Raw genomic sequence first — 26,200 nt, 5'->3', positions numbered from 1 at the left:
TTCGTTATCAACCAAAAGTAAACAGCAGTGAAACATGAATTTTAATTTTCTAAAGTGTTGTTATACTACAATTTATTCATTATAACAAATATTAGAAATGTTTTCAAGAGCAATTAAATTAGCGCTTATTTTCAATGCTTACTTTCAATTGCTCTAAGATTTATTTGTTTTTATAAATTGACCAAAAAAAAAAAATTATAATACTAATAACGATAAATACTTTATGAATACTAAGAGCACTTAAGTTAAATTGCTATACAGAAAACAAAAATGATGGTAGCTTAAATTAAGTACTTAAAGTATGCATTCAAGAAAGAGTTAAAGATAAAGTTAAAGAAAAAAAAAATGAACTTAGTTTGAGAATTTAACACTTGATTTAGGAATTGGGATAAGGAAATTGAAGTATTGTTATACTTGGTTTGCATTAAGCAAACATTGCCATTGCTTTGAATTGAATTTGGTATATTTTTATACTGAATTTGTTTGCATGTATGTTTCGCTTTGTAAATGCGTCAGTATATTTTATGCTGCTGACACGTGATTTAAAGATTGGGATTAAGAAACTCAATTATTGTTATACTTGGCTTGCATTAAGCAAACATTGTCATTGCTTTGAATTGAATTTGGTATATTTTTATACTGAATTTGTTTGCATGTATGTTTCGCTTTGTAAATGCGTCAGTAGATTTTATGCTGCTGACACGTGATTTAAAGATTGGGATTAAGAAACTCAATTATTGTTATACTTGGCTTGCATTAAGCAAACATTGTCATTGCTTTGAATTGAATTTGGTATATTTTTATACTGAATATCTTTGTTTTATGTATAGTTTGCTTTGTTAGCGTTTGTCTGTGTGGGTAATTATTATGCTGCTGACACGGCAAGACATGCACATTGAAATAGAAAAATAGAAAAAGAAGTAAACTCGGAGATGAAGAGAGAGAAAGAGAATTATATGTGAGCAAGGTGTGGTCACGCCTCAGGCCAAAGCTTGTATTCGATTGTTGTGCACGTACACACACACACACACACACACACACACACACACACTTGAGCTCATGTTTGCGAAAGCAATTAAAATCAAAATCAATAAAAACGTTTCGGTTTTACGACCGGTCAAGCTCACGTTGCTTGGCTAGCACATTCAATATGAGTTTGTCCTTAAATCGCCAGATATTATCATCGCGCACCGATGTTCGATCCGATATTCGATCCATTGTTCGATTCTCAAATTTGCGATAATGCTGCAATTGGCCCAACTCAACGGGGACATGGTATGGACCGCAACTGCCTTGCCACGAGAATGGGAAATGATTGTGCACCGATTGCACAAAGTGCGTTGAATGCAAACACTTGACGTACGAATTGTGATCGGAATGTTCGGCCACACGTTGCACATGTTGCAGCATATGAAATGCACTCGACACTCGCTCGTCCACTGGCCAATCGTTGGGAAAGTAAATGTTGCGAAAACAATAGCTGGCACGTGCTTCACAATTCTCCTCATACGGCGGATCTTCGAGCACTTGGTTGCTATCGCGTTCGAGTTGTTGCAACAACACGGTCCAATTGTGCAACTCGCCCAGGGGCATGATCACCTCATCGACATCAAAGATGCCCACATAATCGAACTCGTAGATGTGACGATAGAAGCAATCCACATAGCACAACACTTCGTTCAAACTCTTGCCCAGCCTATTCAACGTCGGCGTCGGCATCTTGTGCAACAAACGATGCGGTCGCAATCGCAACAAACCATCCTGCGTCACATAGTGTTGCAACGTGCGGCGTGTTTGTGGCAACAACGATTCGCCACCCAAATCGTAGGCGGTGACACGCTCAGCGCCGAGTAGACGCAACATCTCGAGCCATTCGATCCACCGCTGCGACATCTCCACATGCGGAAAATTCAGATCCTTGACGCACACCGCGAAGCGTCTGACACGTTTACGTTGCGGCGCCTCGTAGACGACACGCAACGCATTCGTCGGGCGAGCGCAACGATCGTCAAACACCAGGGAAACCAACTCTGGGACACGTGAACTTCGCGGATTATTGGGCAACTGACAGCTGAGCAACACGGGATACAATTGACCGGCTTCCGTGCTCCACTCTTTGTACCACATCACCGTCTGTTGTTGCATCGGCACAATGTTGGGCTCAGCATCGGCTTCGTACCACACTTGACAGTAAGCACTCGCAAAGGGTCCAGCCATGCTGCTCATCATCGCCAGTATCGTAATGCTGGGCGTGTTAATGATCGCCAGCCGACGATCGTAATAGGCGGCATACAAATAATAGTTCACATTGCCACCGAGCGTGTGCTGATAATACTGCTGCTCGATGTGCAGATCCTCAGCGCGTGGATACGGCGCACAGTGGGGGTTGAGGGACCAATTGTTTGCCGCATTGGCAGTCAGCAGCTGTTGCAGCAACAGTGGTTCATTCGGTGTCGTATACGTGATATCGTCTGTGAGAGAGAGGAAGAGAAGCGTGTGTAGTAAGAAAAAGTTGTATGTTATGTTTGAAAGTAGCGCATTTCTTCACTAACCAAATATACCATTTGGTATATTTTTAGTATTTTTGCAGTATATTTGGTATATTCGGAGTATCTCACAGTCGAGTACACTCGACTGTAACTTTCTTACTTGTTATTGATATTTAAAAAGTATATAACGTAGTTAGTTGCAATCATCTGCCTGTTGCGTAGTGCGCAGAACTTAAGAAGAGACTCTTAACTGTAAAAGGATTTGTTTCGAACTATCGATACTTATTGACAGTGTGCCCAGATGTGTGTTCCAAATGCATATCCAACATTAATGGTAGAATTTTTCGAATTATTATAAATGTCATTCAAGATGTAGAAGTTATTAAGTAAATACTTTTGTATTGGCAATAAGCTGGTATATTTTTAAAGCAGTACTGTATCAATATACCAAATATAGCCTTGTGTGTATGTTTAGTATTTTTGCGGTATATTAATTTGGTATGTTTTGTGAAATATGTTGTGCTATATCAATATATCAAATATAGTCCAATGTATGTTTAGTATTTTTGTGGTTTTTGTGATATAATTTGGTATTTTACAATTTATACCATGCCTTTGATTCAATGTGGGATGCGGGTATTTCACTATCGAGTACACTCGACTTGTTTAATTTACCAGAAGAAAAATTAGAAGAATATTATATTATGTAGAGAAAAGTACTATATCTTAATTGTTTTATATTTCATTCAGAGCATTTTAATAATTTACCAGTTAGCAGATAGCGAAATTTTACGGAAGAAAGAAAAAGTAATTTGTAATTGCTTGAAATTTTGTTCGATGAATTTCTTTGCGATTTCTACTACGTAGAACTTACTCGAATGTAGTCAAGAACATTTGTTAGCCGCAACTCATAAAATCTAGGAGAACTAATATTACATTACATATAACATGCGGACAGACAGACAGACGGATGGATGGTTGGATGGATAGCCGAGCGTATGCGAATGCGAACTTGACTTACTGTGTGCTGATTTTCGTTGTGGAGAATCAGGGCTCATTATACGCTTACCTTTTGGTCCACTCCCAGCGGGCAGCGTGATCGACAGCAGCAACTTTATGCAAGTGGCTGAAATCAAGATCCAAGCGAGCAGCTTGATGATACGCGACAGCTTATGCATCATCATGGCAACTGAAACGAAATGAAATCAAATTCACAACTCGAAAAGTGCAACCAAGCTGTTGCATTAGCTAATTGAGCTAGTTGCATTTAACATAGTATTTTACATGTGTTCAGATAGCTCTCGTTCATAGTTCTCCTTCTCCCAATTTGTTTAAAGATTGTCCTCTAAAAATGCAGCTCAACACCCACTGACAAAACTTTACAATTGTTTTGTGTGCTGTCTGTCACACACACACTTCAAGTAATTACTTAAGCAACTTTTTAAAAGCGGCAAACAATTGTTACGCAATCCCACATGCAACAGCATCTGCAACTTGCAACTCGTAAACATGCATAAGCCTCTGCTATTATTTAGCATCCAACTTTACGCACAAAACTTTGTCCGTAGCGCAGCAGAGGAAATAACATAATTTTTAATTGCAAATGAAATTTAAGTATGCTTACTTACGAATGTAAACGTCTGAGCTCTACATGCACAAATATTGATAACAACAAACTGTGATAACTGAAAGTAGGAGACAAGTGTGGAAAACGAATGAATATGGAACGCACTTTTAAGATATGGTTATGAAAGTGAAATACAATGCGATGTGGAATGAGTACAATTCATGTAAATGCACATGGAACGTGTGGAAATGGAACACGGAATATGTGGAAATGGAACACGGCAAGTGAACAATGAAATGAGTACAATTTATTTAATTACACATGGAACGTGCGAAAATGGAACACGGAACATGTGGAAATGGAACACGGCAACAGATATGGTTATGAAAGTGAAATACAATGCGATGTGAAATGAGTACAATTCATGTAATTGCACATGGAACGTGTGGAAATGGAACACGGCAACAGCAGTGATTTATATCATCTATAAATCGTATAAATTTATGAAAATTAATCATTAATATTTGAATGGAACAATTAGATAATGAAACATTGATACCCTATATAAAATTTAAACAAAGTAAGACCACAAAATATGAACTGGAAACAGATGCAAGTGAAACACGTACATGCAATTTATAAAAGATTAATATTACTTCGGATGGAACAAGTGGTAATGGAACATTGATAACCCAATCATATTCATATTTGAAATTTAAACAAAGTAAATAATAAGACTACGCTGATATGAATTGTATGAACGGTAACAGGTGGAAATGAAACACGTGCATGCAATTTATAGTAGATCGAGAACTTAAACTAATCATGAGTTCTCACATCCAAAAGCACTGGCAAATGGAACACGTGCCTTATTAGCATTTTCTAAATATTTCCCCCCATCATCATCATCATCATCATTGAGTTCGCAGCATCATGACCTTGGATTAAAAGTTTGCTGCATAACTTTATCGTTATGCATTCTGCATAGTATTTTAAACTGAATTGTCCAGCTACAGGGCTACACAAGGTAATCGCAGCGCTTCTCTTTCCACCGTTCCCCTTGCCCATTGTCATCTTTGTGTCGGAAAGTTGTGATGTCCACGCATTTTCAAGGGCGCCTAACAAGCTGCAAACAAGGCCTGAACACATGGCTGACATTATTATGGATGGCAGCGTTCCGTTAACGCGCCAAATGGCCACAATGACAAAAGAAATGGACACCCGCCCCACCACCACCTTCACCATCACCATCACCATCAGCAGTCAAACAAGCCAGCTACAGTTACACCTCCTTCTACCTTCTCCTTCTACAATCTCCTACTCCCTCGTCTTTAACCTCGTCGCCTTCCCTCCACACGTCAAACAACTTGTGCTCCTCAGCCGCCAACTATACAGTGAGAAATGCAGTCGTATTCACTCTTATTCCCTGTCAAATAAAACTCATATAGTAGAAATTCGATAAACTTTCAAAACATATGATTTACTAAGTATTTATGAAATTTACGAAATGAAAAAATTGATTCCCAAATGATCTTTAATCTATTTTTACAAATTGAAGTAGGTTTCTCTTATAATTTATGAAATTTCTCTTTGAAACTTTGTTTGATAAAACATAATTATAAAAATAGTATCCAAGTGTAGTATATTTTTATAATAATTATTGGTTCATATTCATATTTCAAGACCGTCTTCTTATACTTTTTGAAATCTCTTTTTGAAACTTTCTTAGGCCAAACATAATTATGAATATTTCTTCAATACATTGTAATACATTTTTGAAAAAATAATCTTAAATCTGTAAATTTGTGAAAGCTAATTTGTCAATTATTAATATGAGTAGAGCACAATGATTTCTCTCAGTGTACAATCTGCAACGCCTGCCCTGGCAAACGCCGCCAAACAACAACCTCCGGCCCTGCATCACTTTAACACTGACAAGCCAAGTGTGCGATGTGGTGTTCCCTTCTCTTTCACAATCTCACTCTCTCTCTCTCTCTCTCTCTCTCTCTGTCTCTATCTTCCTCTTTTACTGTGTGTGGTTTGATGAATTGTTGGAGGTGGGAGCTTTGCGGTGGCGGACAGACTTTGACTGCTCGACGGGGTCGTCACCTGCCTGCCTGCTGCATTAAATTATTGATTCGATTTCGCGCGCGGTTCCTTTTCTATTGTGGCAAATATTTGAGGCCTGAATGAATTGTTGCCCAGCCGAGAGCTTGAGAGCTGAGAAGACATTGTCAAAGTAAGTTGGCGCCGCGTTGCTTTCTCTCCATCTCTTTCTCTTTCTCTGGCTGCTTCTCTTCGTCTTCCCCCCCCCCACTCGTTAAGCATTCATTTCAGTTAGTCAATTTTTCATATGCCATCGATGGCTCTCAATGTGTGTGTGTGTGTTTGTGTGTGTGCTGAATGCCACGCCCAGCAGCGCAACATAGAATCAAATTTATGTGCGTTGTGTGTTGTCCTGTGTATGCGTGTGTGTTTGTGTGTGTTCGCGTGTGTATATTTGCCAGCCCACAAACAAGACATAATCAATCACTTAACCCAAAAAATAATAATGGGGAAATGCGCGTCGCCTACCGTTCGTTTCAATTAAAGTTTCGCTTTCATTCACTTAGTCACAGCCAAAACAGTCTCAGCGAAATGTTTATGGACACTATTGAATTGACAGTTCACAAAGTAAAGCTCAGGAAATAAAGCTTTGAAATTGAAATCATAGAATTTTATTTATATGTTATATTCACATAACTATATATTTAATGTACTTCTTAGAAAATTCATTTCAAAGCATAATTTTAAGCAACTTTAATTATCATCGAAAATGTTGTTTCAAGTGCAGCATTTAATGTTAGTTGTCAACGCTTCATACATACTATATATATTTTATTTTTGATTTTTGATCTATAGATTTTACAACACATTATAAGAGACTTAAACTTATTCTTTAAATTATTAAACTTCGTGCTGCAGACATTCATTTAACAAGAAAAGTGAAGTGTGGCAACGTCGCTTTAAATCGTTGATTGAATTCAAAGTCTGCGAATGATTTCTTAAAATTCAAATGAGGCAGACGAATTTTAGTTTGTGCAGCAATTTGCGAAAGAAACTGATGCTTATACTTTAAATTTGTAAATTTTAAACTGCGTGCTGCATTTTTTATTTAAAATGAACAAAAGTGAAGTGTGGCAACGTCGCTTTAAATCGTTGATTGAATTCAAAGTCTGAGAATGTTTTTTTTGCAAAATTCAAATGAGGCACAAAAATTGTAGTTTGCAGCAATTTGCGTAAGAATAGACTTAATGATTGATTTCATCAAGGTCCACACACAGGTTGAAGCTCCTCTCCCTCTTTCACCTTTCATTTCGCGCAGTGCATAGGAATAATAGCATTTTTGATTTGGGCAAAAAGCAGATGAGCGGGTTACTGTTGAGGGAAAGAAAGAGGAAGAGAGGTTCGGTTACGTTTTGGGCAACTGTGCGACGGAAGCAACCAATTTCCGGCTTGCAGCAAGCGACGTCCTAGTTCACTTTGCATACATTTAGGCGCTCTGGGCACACACACACTCACACTCATGCACGGACACACACACACGCGCACGCATCAAGCAATTTCGCCTATCATGCGATGGCGTCGCTCAACTGCGAACAATGCGAGCCAACGAAAAGGGGTTGGAGCGGGGCGAGGGGTTTGCCTGCAGCATGGAGTTCCCCATGGGTTTTGCTCGAGAGAGAAGCCAGAGAGACATCATAAATCTGTTGCTCATTGTTGTTGCTGCCTGCTGCTGATGCTGCTGCTGCTGCTCATGTTGCTGCTGTAATTGAAGCAATGACGCACAGCACAGTACACACAAATGTTGTTACAGTACACACAAATGCCCCAACTCCTCGGCACCTCCCGCCCCTTGGGCACATCAAAGTCAATTTGCTTGAAAGTAATTTGTTTTCATAGAAAGCGCCAAGTGGTAAAGACCTTTAAGAGTGCTCCAGCGCTCCATACTCCATCGAAGGTATCGAAGGAAAAGTCGCGAATGCATTTCACAGCGAGACATTCCTAGTCGACTATGCTCGACTTTGTTATACCTCACTTAGTGGCCAAGCGCAGTTATGAATGAAACAAACTTTGCATGCTAAGCACTCACATCTCGCTTTGTCACCTAACCGCATCTCACTTAGTGGCCAACTGCAGTTATGAATGAAACAAACTTTGCATGCTAAGCACTCACAACTCGCTTAGTGGCCACTATAGCTATTTCTGTTAGTGTTTATTGTTCTTTTTTTAATGTGAGTGAGACAATTTCATTTTGTCACCTAACCGCATCTCACTTAGTGGCCAAACGCAGTTATGAATGAAATAAACCTTGCATGCTAAGCACTCACATCTCGCTTAGTGGCCACTATTCTTAGAATAAAAATGCTAACTAAAAGAGAAGCATACCATAGCTATTTCTGTTAGTGTTTAATGTATTGAGTGAGACAATTTCGTTTTATCACCTAACCGCATCTCACTTAGTAGCCAACTGCAGTTATAAGTGCAATTCTTAAGCAATTCTTGCACGCTTCAGATTTAATAATCGTTGTCAGAAAGGCAACAACTGTCTTCTCTAAGAAATAATTCAATTACATCAAAATCTGCAGACCTTAAGTTTATGAATTTGAACAAATATGCAATTAATGAACAGTTACTATCAATGATTTACATCACTTGCGAATCGCATTGATTCAATGAGAATGTTTTTTCTAGCATCGAATCCAATTCAATCAGTTAGTTCGCTAAATTGCAATACTCTCGCCACACTCAACACATCGGATCGGGTATACTGATCGACTAACCCTTGGAAGCAGCTGCCCAGCAGCAGTCTCCCCTCCCGGCGTCTTGTCGCCTGCTTCGACTGGAAATCACATTTTGCCGCACATTTAGCATAATTTAGCACTTCATTACGAGTACAAGGCGCGCAGGGCACAAAGCAAAAGCCGCAACACCATCCACAACAGCTGCCTGCCTCTAAAGTTTTCTACTTCCTCCTCTCACTCACTCTGTTCTCTGCTTTCTCCACGACCACTCCACTCGCTGATAAGCTTTGGCAAGTTGACGCACGGCTTAGGCGATTTGTGACACTGTGCAAATTGAGAAAATCTCAAGTCGAAAGTTGCAGGTATCCAAATGCGTCTAATCGTAGTATGTGGCAAAGTGATTATTATGCCCAAAGACAGCCCCCAACGACAACGAATTCATCTACAAATCATCCCTTACATTGGGAAACTTAACTAATCCCCCCTGCCTAGCCCAGATCTCTAACTTTAACTCGAACTTCAGCTACCGCAACGCGGTGACACTTGAGTTTCAGCTATTCCTCATGTAAAGTTCTTATCTGACTGTCAATGCGTTTTGGGAGAGGACATGATATATTCTGTATCTTCCAGCAAGCAGTAAAAATACTCTTTAAAGAATTTATATTTCTTTCAACATGATGCATTCTTACTATCGATAGTTATTATGTTATTTGTCAGCTATCGATATGACATGATTAATACTCTCGATATAAATCTTACTTGCCTTACAAGCAGCGGCTAAGAATACTCTGCAATGATTGCTTACTATCGATATTTTGTATGTTTTATGCTAAACTATCGATATACCTAAGCAGATTCTTGCAATTATCTTTTATTACTTTATTACAATATTATTAATACTCTCGATATGAAACTTACTTGCTTTACTAGCAGCGGCTAAGAATACTCTGTAATGCTTGCTTACTATCGATATTTTGTATGTTTTATGCTGTTTTTCAGCTATCGATATGACTAAGAAGATTCTTGCATTTCTCTTTTATTACTACGCATTATTATTAATACTCTCGATATGAAACTTATTTGTGCCTTACAAGCAGTGAGAAAGAATACTCTGCAATGCTTGCTTACTATCGATAGCTTTTATGGTGTTTGTTAGCTATCAATATGAATAAACAGATTCTCGCATTTCTCTTTGTATATTACACATTATTATCATAGTTGCAATGAACTAAAACTTATTTCAAGTAATGCAGAACAAATAGTAAGTATCACTCTTACTATCGATAGTTTGTATACCGTGAAATATCGATAACACCGTTTTTGTATGATTCAAAGCTCTCGACATAAAATTGACTTGTAGTAATGCTAACATAGAGAGACTCTCAAAGCAAGCTTTAAAAAGTTATTGCAATTTCTATTTCGATTTTTCTCAACTTGATACATTCATTCTATCGATACTTTGTATGCTGTTTGTCAGCTATCGTATGACTAATTTCATTTTTGCATTTCTCTTTGTATAAAACAAAATATTACTTAAGTTTTAATATACTTTTGTATAACAACTTAAAATATAGTAAAGATAAAGTCTGCACTTTAAATAAAATGTGATTTTATTAATGCTCTAATTAGTTTTGTTACAGCATGTGCACTTTTGGTCGCCCTGCGGCTTCAATTAGTTGCTGGAATCTTCTCAGCAGCATTTCAGCAACTAACGAATGTCCTGCTTCCATTGTTGTTGTTGTTGTTGTTGTCGTGTAACTTGCAGTTGAACATTCGAGTATTTTGGTTAGCAGTGTGTCCAACCAAAAGCTGAATTGCAGTTGAGCGTGCGTGTTGTGTGTGAAAAAGTCATTTGCATTTGGTATTCGAGTCGTTCGTCGTTCGTTGTTCGTTGTTCGTCGCTCGGCCACAGCCACAAAATTGCTGCTCCGATGGCTCTTCAAAATGAACACGTGTGCAGAGCAGTCAACACAGTTTTGCGGTGCTCAGTTTATTGGCCAATTTGCAAGTTGATTAGCCTCCCAAAAAAGTGAAGAGAGAGAAGCGGATGTGCAACAATACAACATAGTATAAGTTGCAAGTGGCAAAATTGCATTACAATTGAAGTGCACGACTTTGATGGCTATAAACTTGAATTGCTGATTACGCATACGCAGCGTTGCATTTTCGTTTAAACTTGTATTTCAATAATCTGCCTTTGCATGTAATATTTGCTGCTGGTGTCGCATAATTCGAAAATTGAAATTGCCGTCACGTACATAACGCCGGCAGCGACGACGACGACGTCGACGCTGCGTCACTTGTCAACATGAATTTCCAATTTTCTGTTAACGCCGTCGCGCCATTTTATGTTGCCATTTTTCGGTGGAGGAGGAGGTGGCAGAGGGGGGAGGGGAGGGGTATATACATACATTATACCCTAACCTCGAAATGTCATCGAAGCTTTGCTCAAGTGCTTTGTGCCCCGAGGCTGACAACAACAAGCGAATCCACAACCGAATCGAACCAAAACCAAATCCAAAGCAGGCCAAAACCAAATCCCATTCTCCTCACCTCCTCCCAGCCCCTCCACCATCCACCCCCCAAACGCCATTGACATAAAGAATGTTGAACAACCCTATGGGCATAAATATGTTTATAATTGACAGTCGGTTCGGCTGAAGCCATTACTGCAAATGATTTGCTTTGTGGCGATGCCAACTCTGTGTTGTCAACTGGTGTAAGGGTGGCAACCCTGTCATATTCTAATGTTATGGCAACTCTATTCCAACATTGTCAAACTGTTTATTACTCGACAACTCTTGGTACTAAAATTAGTTGATAAATTATTGACAAATTCTCAATTGTCTCGACAAAATGTCAAGAGTAAAGTGCCAAAGCAAATGATTTGCATTGTGGCGATGGCAACTCTGTAAGGGTGGCAACCCTGTCATATTGTAATGTTATGGCAACTCTATTCCAACATTGTCAAACTGTTTATTACTCGACAACTCTTGGTTATAAAATTAGTTGATAAATTATTGACAAATTCTCAATTGTCTCGACAAAATGTCAAGAGTAAAGTGCCAAAGCAAATGATGGCAACTCTGTGTTGTCAACTGGTGTAAGGGTGGCAACCCTGTCATATTGTAATGTTATGGCAACTCTATTCCAACATTGTCAAACTGTTTATTACTCGACAACTCTTGGTAGTAAAATTAGTTGATAAATAATTCACAAATTCTCAATTGACTCGACAAAATGTCAAGAGTAAAGTGCCAAAGCAAATGATTTGCTTTGTGGCGATGGCAACTCTGGGTTGTCAACTGGTGTAAGGGTGGCAACCCTGTCTCATTGTCATGTTATGGCAACTCTATTCTAATAATGTCAAACTGTTTATTAATCGACAACTCTTTGTTGTAAAATTAGTTGAGAAATTTTTGACAAATTCTCAATTGACTCGACAAAATGTCAAGAGTAAAGTGCCAAAGCAAATGATTTGCTTTGTGGCGATGGCAACTCTGTGTTGTCAACTGGTGTAAGGGTGGCAACCCTGTCTTATTGTCATGTTATGGCAACTCTATTCCAACAGTGTCAAACTGTTTATTACTCGACAACTCTTGGTAGTAAAATTAGTTGATAAATTATTGACAAATTCTCAATTGTCTCGACAAAACGTCAAGAGTAAAGTGACAAAACAAATGATTTGCTTTGTGGCGATGGCAACTCTGTGTTGTCAACTGGTGTAAGGGTGGCAACCCTGTCTTATTGTCATGTTATGGCAACTCTATTCCAACAGTGTCAAACTGTTTATTACTCAACAACTCTTGGTAGTAAAATTAGTTGATAAATTATTGACAAATTCTCAATTGACTCGACAAAATGTCAAGAGTAAAGTGCAAAGCAAATGATTTACTTTGGACGATGGCAACTCTGTGTTGTCAACTGGTGTAAGGGTGGCAACCCTGTCTCAACAAACATTTGTCTCATTGTCTATTCCAAATGGGTTTCAACAGACCTTCAAATTTTCATTACTTGGCCACTCTTGGTACTAAAATTAGTTGATAAACTCAATTAATTGACAAAGTGCCAAAACAAATGACGATGGCAACTCTGTTCTCAACTGGTGTAAGGCAACCCTGCCTCAAAAACATTTACATGTTATGGCAACTCTAGCCATTTCTTTCTCTCTCTTAATCTTTCTAAAATATCGATACATTACACTCCTTGATGTCGATATATCAAATGTAACGATTTTTTTATACTATGTATTATGCAACAGCAAGAATACAATTCAAGCGTCAATTAAATTCGCTGACTGATTAGACGAAATTTTATCTTTTCCAGCTAATAAATTATGTAAATAATTTAAATTGAATTAGTTGTATTAAATGCTGAAGTGAGGCAAATTAAATTCAATGGAGAAAACAACTTTTTTTATTTATATTTTTGGTCACTCACCTCGAAAAGTTTTGAAATGTGTGTTGAGGATATTTCTCCCTCTCCTCCTTCCACTCTCTCTCTCTCTCTCTTTTGCTTTTTCCATCTTTTTTTTTGTGTGTGTTTGTAGTCAGCATTATCAGGATTTTGATGAAAAGCAAACAGCGTTTCACTCGCACAACGCACAACAAAATTAGTTGACATTTATGCAAATGCATGCCGGCACCCTCGCCTCGTCCATTAAAACTGAGAGAGTGTGTAAAGCAAACCTTTCCTTCTTGCAAACATACAAACGAACTGGACATCGACATCGGTCGAGAGCAGCTTATCGCCAGCAGCAGCAGCAGAGAGTGAGAGTAAAGTGAGAATCTTAACTCAATTATTTATGGTGGGCAAATGGGAACGCATGTTTACCTAAAGCACGGCATTTGCTTTCGCTGTCCAGCTGTCCAGCTGTCTAGCTGATCATCGCCAGGCCCGAAAGTTAATCTTACCTTCTCTGTGAGTTTGCAAACCGTTGTCCAGCTTATCGCAAAGCTAGCATCATTTTCTCTCTCTCTAACCCCTTGTGAGAACTTTTAATTTTATTCAACGTTTTCTGTTTTGTGCTTTAATCTGTGCTTGTTTTTTTGGCAGCCAGTCGAGATTTTGTAAATTAATAATAAAGAAATTTTCATGCTTACGCGCAGATGAGCATCCCAAGCAGGCAAAGGCAAAGCAATTTACTTTAAAGTTTTGCATTTTTCTTATCTCACTTCTGTTGCTGTTGTTTGTTTGTTGCTTTGCTTTGCTTTGGTTTTTTCTGTTCCAGTCAAAAACATTGTCGGACACACAAAAATGTTGCGCATACGCCGTGTGTGGCAAGTGCAAGTGGAAAATAAAACAAACATTAGACGTCACGTACGCTGTGAAAAGTAACCATCAAAGCATCGATTTTAAGCGCTTGGTGTTACTTCTTACAGTGAATGCGATGCCCGAAAGTTCAACACAAACAAAAAATAAAGTGCAATTTGTGAAATGTAAACTAGTTGCAAGTGAAAAGTGTAAAGTGTAAAGTGAAAAGTGAAGAGTGAAGAGTGGATAGTGTAAAGTAGAAAAGTGAAATGAAATGCTGCTAATGCGATCATCCAAATGTGTCCACACACTCACACACACACACACTCACACTTTAGACAATCATTCGTTTTCACATTCAATCACTCATCGTCACAATCACAACACGTGAACAAAACGCAGAAAAAAAAAAGGAAAGCTTACACACACACACATACACACGAGTAAAACTCGGTCACGTTGCTTTGCTGGGGAAATTGAAAAACGCTTTTTTCTTTTACATTTCGATTTCTTTTTTTTCTGTGCTGTGTTTGTTTGCGTCTTTGTGCGCCGTTTGTTTTTTGCCCTAAATCTGAAGGTTATCACAACTTTCACATCAACTTTTGTCACATTCTCTCATATCGCATTTTCATTCCATTGCACATTCGCATCTAATGCCAAATCGAATTCGAAGAAACAAAAATTTGATTGTGCAATTGCTCTTCTTCTTTTATATTTTGTGATTCTATCAGTATTTTGGTATTTTTTAAGCGTTGGTATTTAAATTTATGTTTGCCACAACTTTTACAACTGTTTTGTGAGCATTCAAAAAATGTTTTTGGTATATTTCTGACACGTAATATTGATGTCAATCAATCATCTAAAAAAGCTCGTAATATTCGTTAACAAACATTTTATTGCACGCTCTTCTTTTCACTGCTATTTCAACGCATTCAAAGTGCGGTTAGATGGATTTGTTTTTTTGGTTTGTTTTTTTTTTTTGTCCATTTTCTTACGCAGTTTTATCAATTGAATTGTACTTGCTTTTTGCTGCGATTGTCGATGCTTGATTGTTGTTTTCTTTCGCTTGACTTTGAGGCTTTTTGTGTGTGTATTGAACGCGAACGTCTGTTTACAACTTTTGATAACAAGCAAAACGGTGACAAAGCTTCCCCCTAAAGTGTGTTGGGGGGGGGGGGAAGGAAATCATAGCAATGCGTTGGCAATGTTAAAAAGTTGAAAAACGAGAACCCAATTGGCACTTAGAAGGGCCAATATAAATTGTTCCTTGCCTGGCAATTAGCAATCGAGCATCAAATGCAAATAAAAAAAAAACAAAGTGAAAAGTGAAGGAGGAGGTTTTTTTTTTTCTTTTTTTTTTGGCGTCCACTTTGTAGAGGAGTCGAGTGCTTTTTTCTTTATTGCTGGCTAATGTTTATAATGTTTATTTGCTGCTGACCTTATTGTCAGCCATTGACATCATTAATGATGCCTCAAGTGTCCTCCATTTAGGCTGAACGAGCATCAAGAGAACAAATAAACCAAATGGCAAAAATACACGCTGAAAATGCGAGATGATGGCTGGACTTTTGGGGAGAGATTGAAGTGGCAGCTTAATGCCCCAAAATGCAAGTACATGGCGACAACGCGCTAAAAATCACGCCCCCAGCCCACTTCAAACAAACAGAAAGTTGGACAACAAAAAACAACAAAAATAATACGAGTAGAAGCATAAAAAACAAAAAATTAAGAGAAGTGACAAAATAAGAAACACAAAGTGAGAGAAGAGCAAAAAAGAGGAAATGCGAAACGATGCGCAACAAATTCAAATAGAAAGATAAAAAAAACACAAAATAACAAAACAATCTAACAAGAAAGTAGAAACAAAGTCAAATGTGCTGCTTGACTTTTTGGTTGGGTCTCTTTTTTTTAGGTCCTTTCTCTTGCTAGCTGACAATGACGAGAAGAGATGAGAATTTTCTGTGTTGCGGCACTTCATTCTCATGCAACGAACGCCAAAATTGATGGCCTGCCACCGATATGGTGAAAAGCCATATTACACAGCACAAAGCCAATTACACACACACACACACACACATACAAATATAGGCAATGAATGTGTATGTAAAATTAATGAAAAGTCACATTGCGACATGAAACACCGACAAATCAAACATTTGCAATCTAATATTATAAAAAATAGCTACAAATGTAGCAAAAAAAAGGTATAGTCGAGTGTGCTCAACCGAGAAATACCCCATAACCAAAAATATACCAAATAATATACCGCAAATATACTGAAACATTGCAAAGGCCATAATTGGTTTATCGCTATAGTATTACATTCAAAGTATACCGTAGAAGTCAAAATATACCAAACTTATATACCCCATAACCAAAAATATACCAAAATAATATACCCCAAATATACTGAAACATTGCAAAGGCTATATTTGGTTTATCGCTATAGTATTACATTCAAAATATACCGTAGAAGTCAAAATTACATTCAAAATATACCGTAGAAGTCAAAATATACCAAACTTATATACCCCATAACCAAAAATATACCAAATAATATACCGCAAATATACTGAAACATTGCAAAGGCTATATTTGGATTATCGCTATAGTATTACATTCAAAATATACCGTAGAAGTCAAAATATACCAAACTTATATACCCCATAACCAAAAATATACCAAATAATATACCGCAAATATACTGAAACATTGCGAAGGCTATATTTAGTTTATCGCTATAGTATTACATTCAAAATATACCGTAGAAGTCAAAATATACCAAACTTATATACCCCATAACAAAAAATATACCAAATAGTATACCGCAAATATACTGAAACATACCAAAGGCTATATTTGGTTTATCGCTATAGTATTACATTCAAAATATACCGTAGAAGTCAAAATATACCAAACTTATATACCGCAAAAATACTGCTAAAATATACCAGAGATGCCAAAATTTACCAGATTGACAGCCAAAGCAGCTAAAACCCGATTGCAGTGGGCGTAATGAAAAACAAATATACATATGTAAATATGACATAAATATAAATATACATAAATATAAATGGAAATGAGATGAGATGATTTCACAATATAAACAAAAAATAAAACAAATATAAAATGAATTGTGAGCATTGCAAAAAAGCGAAGATAAATAATATCAATTCAAAATATAAATTGATAAGCGTACTTTAATTATAACTTTTTATAATAAGTTATAATAATTGCAATTTATATGGAAGCAAACAATATTTTTCAATTACCAATAACGTATGTCAACGTAGATTTAACGAGTTCCATTTTTTAATTTATATATAAATTATATATACATTTTTTATTATTTGTGTATTTCTGATAATTTGATTTTATTGTTGCATTAACAAACTTTTCAAGCTTCACTTTAAATTAATTAAAAATATATTTTCAACATTGTTGAGGATTAGTTTTTTTAGTTTTGCTTTGCAATAATTGCAGCTACAGCTGTTAAATATTGTCAGCATTAATTTAATAAAAGAAATTCACTATAGAAAATATGGAATATGGAATTGAATGTTAATTTTTTGATCGACCCAAAGTGAAAACTGTTTAAAAGCAATTGCCAAGTAAATGCAAATGTTATGATATCTAAAAGCAGACAACATTCGTTGCATTGGCATGCCTTGGCTTTGATTTTGACTTTGACTTTGACTTTGACTCTCGTATTTCTTGCATAAGCCCAGTTTTAGTTCAATATGCCAACACAAAAGTGGCAACAAAATGCGGCAGATGTTGCAGGTCATCATGCAACGCTCATGTTGTTGTCCTTTGCTTTGTGCGCTTTGTTCCTAGGTTGCAAACTCACAAAAGCCAATGGCAACGTTGTGGCAACTGAGGTATTTGCCACATGCGCTGCCTGCCACATGCAGCACTGCAGCACTGCAGCATTGTGGCATTGTGTTAGCGGAAATCCTTTTTTTCTCTCTCTCCTTCTCCCTCTCCCTCTTCGGCTGCAAAACACTATCGCATAACCATTTTTCGGCCAATGCCACACAATCGAAAAACACACCCAAAAAACGATACTCAACAGCTTTAATGCACAAAGCACTTTGTGTTTTGCATATGAAATAATGCGGACAAATTAATGCAAATGCGGACAGCACAACAAAGGGAATTCAAGTCACAAAAGAGCGACAACAGCGACAGCAAAATTGATACCATAAAATGAGTGAAAATCGAGAGTGTTGCAACCGCACATTTATAGAGAAAATTATATAGTTTTAGCGATGAAATTGATGTAATTAAATGTGCTTGATGCCTGAATTATACCCGGTTCCGAAATGGGTAGAAAGGTGCTATAACTTTGTGTATTCTAAATTGACATTCTGGTATTTTTTAGTCAATTTATGGTATAGTATATTTTTGGTATATTTTGTATTTCTAGTTTGAATCAATAATTTGGCATATTCTAAATTGACATTCTGGTATTTTTGTTTGTCAATTTATTGTATAGTATATTTTTGGTATATTTTTTTTTCCTTGTTTGAATCAATAATTTGACATATTCTAAATTGACATTCTGGTATTTTTTTGTTGTCAATTTATGGTATAGTATATTTTTGGTATATTTTTTATTCCTTGTTTGAATCAATAATTTGGCATATTCTAAATTGACATTCTGGTATTTTTGTTTGTCAATTTATTGTATAGTATATTTTTGGTATATTTTTATTCTTTGTTTGAATCAATAATTTGGCACATTCTAAATTGACATTCTGGTATTTTTTGTTGTCAATTTATGGTATAGTTTATTTTTGGTATATTTTTTATTCCTTGTTTGAATCAATAATTTGGCATATTTTGAAAATTTAATAATTCTGTGGTATATTTTTGTATTTTGTATTTTAATAAAAATGTTCCTTTGGTATATTGTTGCATATTTTTGGTATATTCCATTTTCAAAATAATACCGTATTTATTCTAGATGTTCAGGTGTAAACTCGCATTCCAGTATTTTTACAACTACATATATGTAATTTAGTTTGAATAGTATATTTCGTATTTTTTTATTTTATTTTTGTTTTGGTATACTATTTTAAAAAATTATATATTATTAGTTTGGTATCTTTTTGTATTATGTTGGTATATTTTAAGCATAAAATCACACAGTTTAGCTTTGACACTTTTTAAAAATGTGTATTATTCCTTCGGTATATTTTTGGCATATTCTATTTTAAGAATAAACCACCCCACTTTTTCACTTTTGTGTAATGTTTTAGTATTTAAGTTCGAACTCGATTAAATTCCCAATAATGTGATTTATTTTTTAAAAATGTTTATTATTTCACTGGTATATTTTGTTGATATATTTATTTGGTATATTTTTAGCGTAAATCAACATATTCTTCAAAAATGTATTTTGTATACATTTTCGCATATTTTTTTGGTATATTCCATTTTGAAAATAATACCACATTTTTTTATGGTACTTTTGAGTTAGCACTCAATGATTATACCCAATTAGATGTCCGAATGCCGGATATTGCAATCGATTGAAGAGACAACAATTTGTGGCTGCATTTAATTGTTGTTTATTTAGGATTATTTGCCAATTGTGCTGCACTTAATGAGCTCAAACAAAAGGGTCACGTGTTATCAGCGCATGTTCTTCTTCTTCTCGTACTTTGTTTGTAACTCTCTATTTGCAGTATATTTATATTTCTACTCGCAGTATTTACATGTAAACTGTACTCAAGTGCAGCGAATGTTTTGTATTTTTACTTTATGTAAAAGCCGCTGAAAATAATCTATTGATTGAATGCGTGGTTGTCTGTTCTGTGTGTGTGTGTGTGTGTGTGTGTGTGTGTGTGTGTGTGTGTGTGATTGATTTGCCGCTAACCATGCGGACAGACGTGGCGTATACGTAACGTTGTCCCCCGCTGTGCTGCAGATGCCAATTCACCCAAAAATATACAAAATACATATTCTGCGTTTCAATGAATACGTAAATACAGCGAAGCAGAAGCAGAAGCATTTCATCGACTAGTCAGATACACTGACAATAATAAAAAATACAAGAAATGGAATTTAATTCAAATTTCTTGCATTATTTATTTGAATTAATATGAAACAATGCAAGAGAAGTTGCAATTACTATTATCAATAAATGTCATAGATCGATGCCATTCTATTTTTGAAGTAAATTCAATGTGTTCGAATTCTGTGAAAGATTTTATGCATTCATTTTTTTGGCAACCAACAATGGATTTTGCATTATTTCCAGCTGTGAATAGTTTCATACAATTTCCAATTTCAAATATTCATTTTAGCTTCAGGTTATGTGCAATACTCACAAATGTTGTTTTGCCCACCTTTCACAAATGTGTTAACTGAAGTGTCTTTTCTCCACATGTCACCATCATTCTACCGCTGCCAATTGTTGAAAATGAAAATGGTTTGAAGTAATATTTTGAAATGCAAAATTCATAATACGTAAGTTTCAAGTGTAGCTTCCAATTCGAATTGAATGATGCGAAATGCATATTTAGAGAAGTAACTAACATTGGGAAACTAATAATATTAGAATATAGTTTACTTATATTGAAAAGTAGAATAACTAAATAAATAAATAAATTTTGGTATATTTTGTATATACGATGGTATATTTAAAATGTAGTACTATGTTAATATACCAAATATATCCGTTGTTATATATTTCAGTATTATTTCAAGCATGTTACTATATTTTGGTATATTTGAGGAATAATACCGCATAGGTTTGCTTTTATTCAATATCAATTGTAGCTTTCTTACCTAATGTATATTAATTAAAACACTGCAAAAATACCAAAAATATACCAAAGACTATAGTTGGTTTAATATACAATATAGTTACACATTCAAAATATATCAAAGAGTACTAAAATATACGAGATAAGCCAAAGCAACTACCTGTAATAAGTAGGCGCTTTTGCCCATACCTATAATACTACAAATATGCCAAAGGCTATATTTGGTATATTAAAAAATATGAAATTTCTTAACTCTTATAGTCTCTGAGATTTAAGTGTTCATACGGACAGACGAATTAACTGTTGCCGTTGAATATATATGTATATATATTTTATTGAATATTTCTGTTGCATAGTCACAGATTTATAATACCCTTCTACCCTATGGTTAGCAGGTATAAGTTCATTCACAACCAATATACAAGCAATTAACAGCGACTTTAAACAGGCGCAATAGATAATTGCATATACATAAGTATGCACAATGTAAATTGGAACTATTGAATCTGCTGCTGCTGCTGATGATGATGATGATGATGATAATGATGATGATGATGAAAGTAGCACTTCGAGTGAAAGTAGTAAATGCGCTTGCGAAATGAAGTAAATCTCCAAGCATTGAAGTCCCACAACTGAGAGCCTGAGAGCAAAAGACGTTTAGTGAAAAGAGGGCGCGGAAAAAAGCAGTAAGATGAAAAGCTGTCAGCTTTAAAGAAAAGTCAGCTGCAAAACTTGGCGCGCTTTTGTTAGGGTATTAAAAGACGGTATGCTTTGGTTGGGCATCTCTCTCGGACCGTTGTGACGACGCCAACGCGGCAAATGTAATCCCCAAACTGTGCATAAAAGTTTATTTAGCATTATGTGCCGCAGAGCGAGAGAGCAAATTAAGAGAGAGAGAGAGAGGGAGAGGGACGGAACGCACTTTAGAGATTCAATTTGCGGTTGCTGTGCGGCGGCAAACCGCAGAGTGCAATAAGAATATTTTTGTCCGATAACATGCGCGGTTCGATAACTCGATTTGAGATGGAAGTAATCGGCATTTTGTAATCGTAATTGTAGAATATTTCTGTCCGATAATTCGATTTGAGATGAAAGGAATCGGCTTTTTGTAATCGTAATCGTAGATAATTTCTGTCCGATAACACGCGCTGTTTGATAATTCGATTTGAGATGGAAGTAATCGGCTTTTTGTAGTCGTAATCTTAGATAATTTCTGTCCGATAACTCGATTTGAGATGGAAGTAATCGGCTTTTTGTAATCGTAATCGTAGAATATTTCTGTCCGATAACACGCGCTGATCAATAACTCGATTTAAGATGGAAGTAATCGGCTTTTTGTGATCGTAATCGTAGAATATTTCTGTCCGATAACACGCGCAGTTCAATAACATTCGCTGGTCGGCATTTTGTAATCACAATCGTAAGATATTTTCCCGTTAATAAGATAGAAGCAATCGACATTTTGTAATCGTAATCGTAGAATATTTCAGTCTGATAATATTCGCTGGTCGATAACTTGATTCAAAATCGAAGCTATCGGCATTATGTAATCGTAATCGTAAGATATTTTCCCGTTAATAAGATAGAAGCAATCGGCATTTTGTAATGGTAATCGTTATCGTTGAAATTCAAGCACGTGCGACACATCACTTTTATTTTGATGATTCGTGTTTCATGTTTTGTTTTCATCTTTATTTTTGGTTGCCGCGCTTCGCTGCTTGTTGTTTGACATATGATTGATAGCCGAGACTTAACCTCAGGACTTGCGACTGGCCAACCGAGCATGCCATAATGGCCAATTGCTTTAATGGAGACACACACACACCAACGAAGAGAAAGTATAGAAAGTATAGAGGGAGGGGCAGAGACGTAAAAGTGTCAACGTTGATAGACAGGCCAGACAAATGGCAAATGAAAATTGCCAGCTCGCAGATTTTTTTGTATACAACAGCAACAGCAACAGCAATTGTCCGCCTTCGGTCAAAGTAGAGTATAAAAGAAGAATGATATCTGGCAATTTTTGTAGCAAATATATATCGGATGGAATTTACCTTCTTTAACCACTTTAACATATTTTCTGTGTTGCTGCAGCTGCAACACAAACGTTAAAGTCGGGGATCAAAATAAATGCCTCAGATTGGCAGTAGACAAACGAAATTGGTGAGGAGGGAGAAGAGAGAAGGGAGGAGGAGGGAAGAAGTATTCGCGTATGTTGCAGTTGATGCGTAAATCCAATTTGCCTAAAATGGTCACGTTAGCGTCGTCGTCTTTACCATTGCCGTTGGCTTAACTAGTCTTAAAAATAAAATGTATGCCCTGCCCTGCCCTGCTCTGACGTGGGCGTTTCTCTTGCTCTTGCTCTTGCTATCTCACACATCTTTTGTCTCTGTCTCAATTCACATGCCACACAAATGCGCAAATCTCTGACCAAAGCTGTCGTCACTTAACGTGTGTGTGTGCACAAAATAATGTGTGCCCAAATACAGTTCACAAAAATACACTAGAAATAGCCGCAGATTGAACAATCTTCAAGTTTAATACAATAAAGAGTTTTGCTATAAAAAATACTATAGAAATAGTCGCAAATTAAAGAAGCTTAAATTAGACATTCAACTTTAATAAAATAATAAAGAGTATAACAAAATACGCTAGAAATAGTCTCAAATTAAAGAAGCTTAAGTAAGATATTAAACTTTAAAACAATAAAGCGTTACTCTATAAATCGCCGTAAATTGGTCAAGCTAAATATTAAAATTAAAGAAAAATCTAAAATATAATCAAAAGTTCGACGATAATTTAAAAAGTTGGTACTTCAAAGAGGGAAATGTTTCTCTCTATAATATTAACTTGTAAAAATCGCAAAATACGACAAAGAACAGCTTTTGAATTATGTAAAGATTTGCAGATTAAATTGCACTTAATAAATTATAGCTAAATATTTACAATCAACATTTTTCTCACAGCCATGAATAATTTAAGTGCCAAACACATACGTACTTAAGAATCACTTTCAAGTTGTAAACGATTTTCTAGCACTTTAATAAATAATTCATTCGAAATATAATTAGTTATTGACTGCTAGCAATTTTACATTTTGTCGACGAAATTCAACTAATTCGAAATGGTAAAGAAAGCACAAACATTATTTAGTCATCGGTGCTAGCAAAAAGACTGAGAACAATTTAATAACAATAAGATTATAAAAAGTAATAGTGATATTTTCTTCATCATATTTTTTTGCGAAAAATTATGTTTATTTTATATTTTGTGTATGTATTTTATTTATTTACTTTAGTAACGCAACAAGTTCAATTCTAAATAGTTTTGATTCGACAGTCGTATATTTAATATACTGTATTTCATGGTCTATTTTACAGAATTATTGCTCAAATATACCAAATTAAAATACCAAAAAGAAAAATTTCACTTTATTGGTTTACTATATATAACTTTTGGTATATATTCAGTTTTTTTGCGGTATATTGATTTGGTATGTTTGAACAATAATACCGCAATGTTTTGCTTTTATTCAATATAGGTGTTCCATATTCTCTATCTCTCTCTCTGTCTCTCTCTTATTTGTTATTCAATTTATGTCTTAAGATTCATATATCAACAACATTTTGTGCCTTCATTTTGTACCAAAGTCAATGCCAATTGAGAGTGACTTTGCGTAGAGTATGCTAAAAACAAGTAAGAAAGTTACAATCGAGTGTGCTCGACTGTGAGATACCCGCTACCCATTTTTAATAAAGGCAAAATATTGCGGTATAATTTTCAAAATATACTAAAAAAAATACTATAAAATATACCAAACTATATGTTTGGTATATCGATATAGTACACCATTCAAAATATATCATAGACGGCACAATGTACCAGATTGCAACTCAGACCCCCAGTAAGAAGGTTTTTGCCCATACAAAAGTATTTCTTTAATAACAAATTTTATCTGATCGCAACCAAATTTTCAGGAATCATAACTACTATACAAATTATTGTATATACCAAAATTCGCAACTCTAGCTTTAAAATTAGGCTTGTTATTCGATTTTTTTTTTATTTGCGGGGCGGAAGTGGGCGTGGCAAAATTTTGAAACAAACTTGATCTGCGTGCAAACATAACAAATGCTGTCGAAAAAAATTATAACTCTATCTCTTATAGTCTCTGAGATCCAGTGTTTCATACGGACGGACGGACAGACAAGAATATATATACTTTATAGGGTCGGAGATGCCCTCTTCTACCTGTTACATACATTTCCTGTCGGCACAAAGTTATAATACCCTTCTACCCTATGGGTAGCGGGTATAAAAACATACATACATATGTATGTATATATACTTAGAAATAAGCTAAAGACAACAAAGAAACACGCGAGCGAAGGAAAGAAAAAAACACTGATGCTGTCGACAGTGGCCAATTTCATAGCATACTTAGCGGCGCATATTGCGAGTTATTCAAATTTGAATTAGACAGCCCCGAGGCTCTGTCAGACCCACCGACAAAATGGACAGACAGACAGACAGATAGACAGATAGACATTGAGATACCGCTGAGCACACAGACTGCTGTGAAGCTGTTTAGACTTGGGTTCCGACTCCGACTCCGATTCCGATTCTGGGTCTAGGTCTGTGTCCGGGGTCATGTTGTTGTTTTATGGCTGTCTCTTCCTCTCTCTTTGTGTGTGTGCATAATTGTCTGTGGCAAGAGGAACAGCAGCAGCAGCAGCTGTGCTAAAAGTATGCAACATGATAAACGTCACATGCTTCTCACAACTCGCAACTTGCTACTTGCTACTTGCTACATGTTGCGGTAAACACGCGGTGCTCCTTAATTAGATCATAGTTGGTCCTACGGCTGCTGCTTCTGATGTTGCTGTTGTGGCTGCCGCATCGCATTTTATTGCCAAGACTGCTCACATGTCGTGCCACATTATGTTCCTCAAGCCAAGAAGAGGCAGCAACAACAACAACAACAACAGCAGCAGCAGCCAACTGTGGCAATAGTAACAGCATTAAACACTGCAAAAGAAAATCGGATTTAACAAACTTGATTTCTACTGTTGCTTGAAGCTTAATAAAAACAAAACAAAAATAAAATAAAATACAAAAATTAATAAGCTTAAAGTTACAATTTAGTAGAATATAGAATATAGAATGATGCACTTATGATTTTATTATTTGAATTGAAACTTCAAATTAAATTCTCTTAAACTCGGGCACACTGTCAATAATTATCAATAATTCGATAGAGTCTCTTTTAAGTTCTGAATGCAACTACAAAATATATATTTTGTATTACATTGATAAAACTCTGAATTAAACAAA

At 36.0% G+C, this 26,200-nt stretch overlaps 2 protein-coding genes across 2 annotated transcripts in view; one reads left to right on the top strand and one right to left on the bottom strand.

Annotated features, from left to right (window-relative positions):
• LOC117565236 (uncharacterized) overlaps nucleotides 1-26,200 on the top strand; it is a 102,704-nt gene that overhangs the window by 48,854 nt on the left and 27,650 nt on the right. The gene's annotated exons all lie outside the window — the stretch shown is intronic.
• Nucleotides 1,014-25,518, bottom strand: LOC117564406 (uncharacterized). The gene is made up of 2 exons (XM_052002926.1): nucleotides 25,424-25,518; nucleotides 1,014-2,542 (listed from the first exon to the last, which is right to left on the bottom strand). The coding sequence occupies exons 1-2, from the start codon at nucleotides 25,516-25,518 to the stop codon at nucleotides 1,108-1,110; spliced, it is 1,530 nt and encodes a 509-aa protein (XP_051858886.1). The 3' UTR covers nucleotides 1,014-1,107.

Source organism: Drosophila albomicans, chromosome X, assembly GCF_009650485.2.
Source record: "Drosophila albomicans strain 15112-1751.03 chromosome X, ASM965048v2, whole genome shotgun sequence".
Classification (NCBI taxonomy): Eukaryota; Metazoa; Arthropoda; class Insecta; order Diptera; family Drosophilidae; genus Drosophila; species Drosophila albomicans.
The sequence above is the reverse complement of the archived record's forward strand: the minus strand, read 5'-3'. Positions and strand labels throughout refer to the sequence as shown.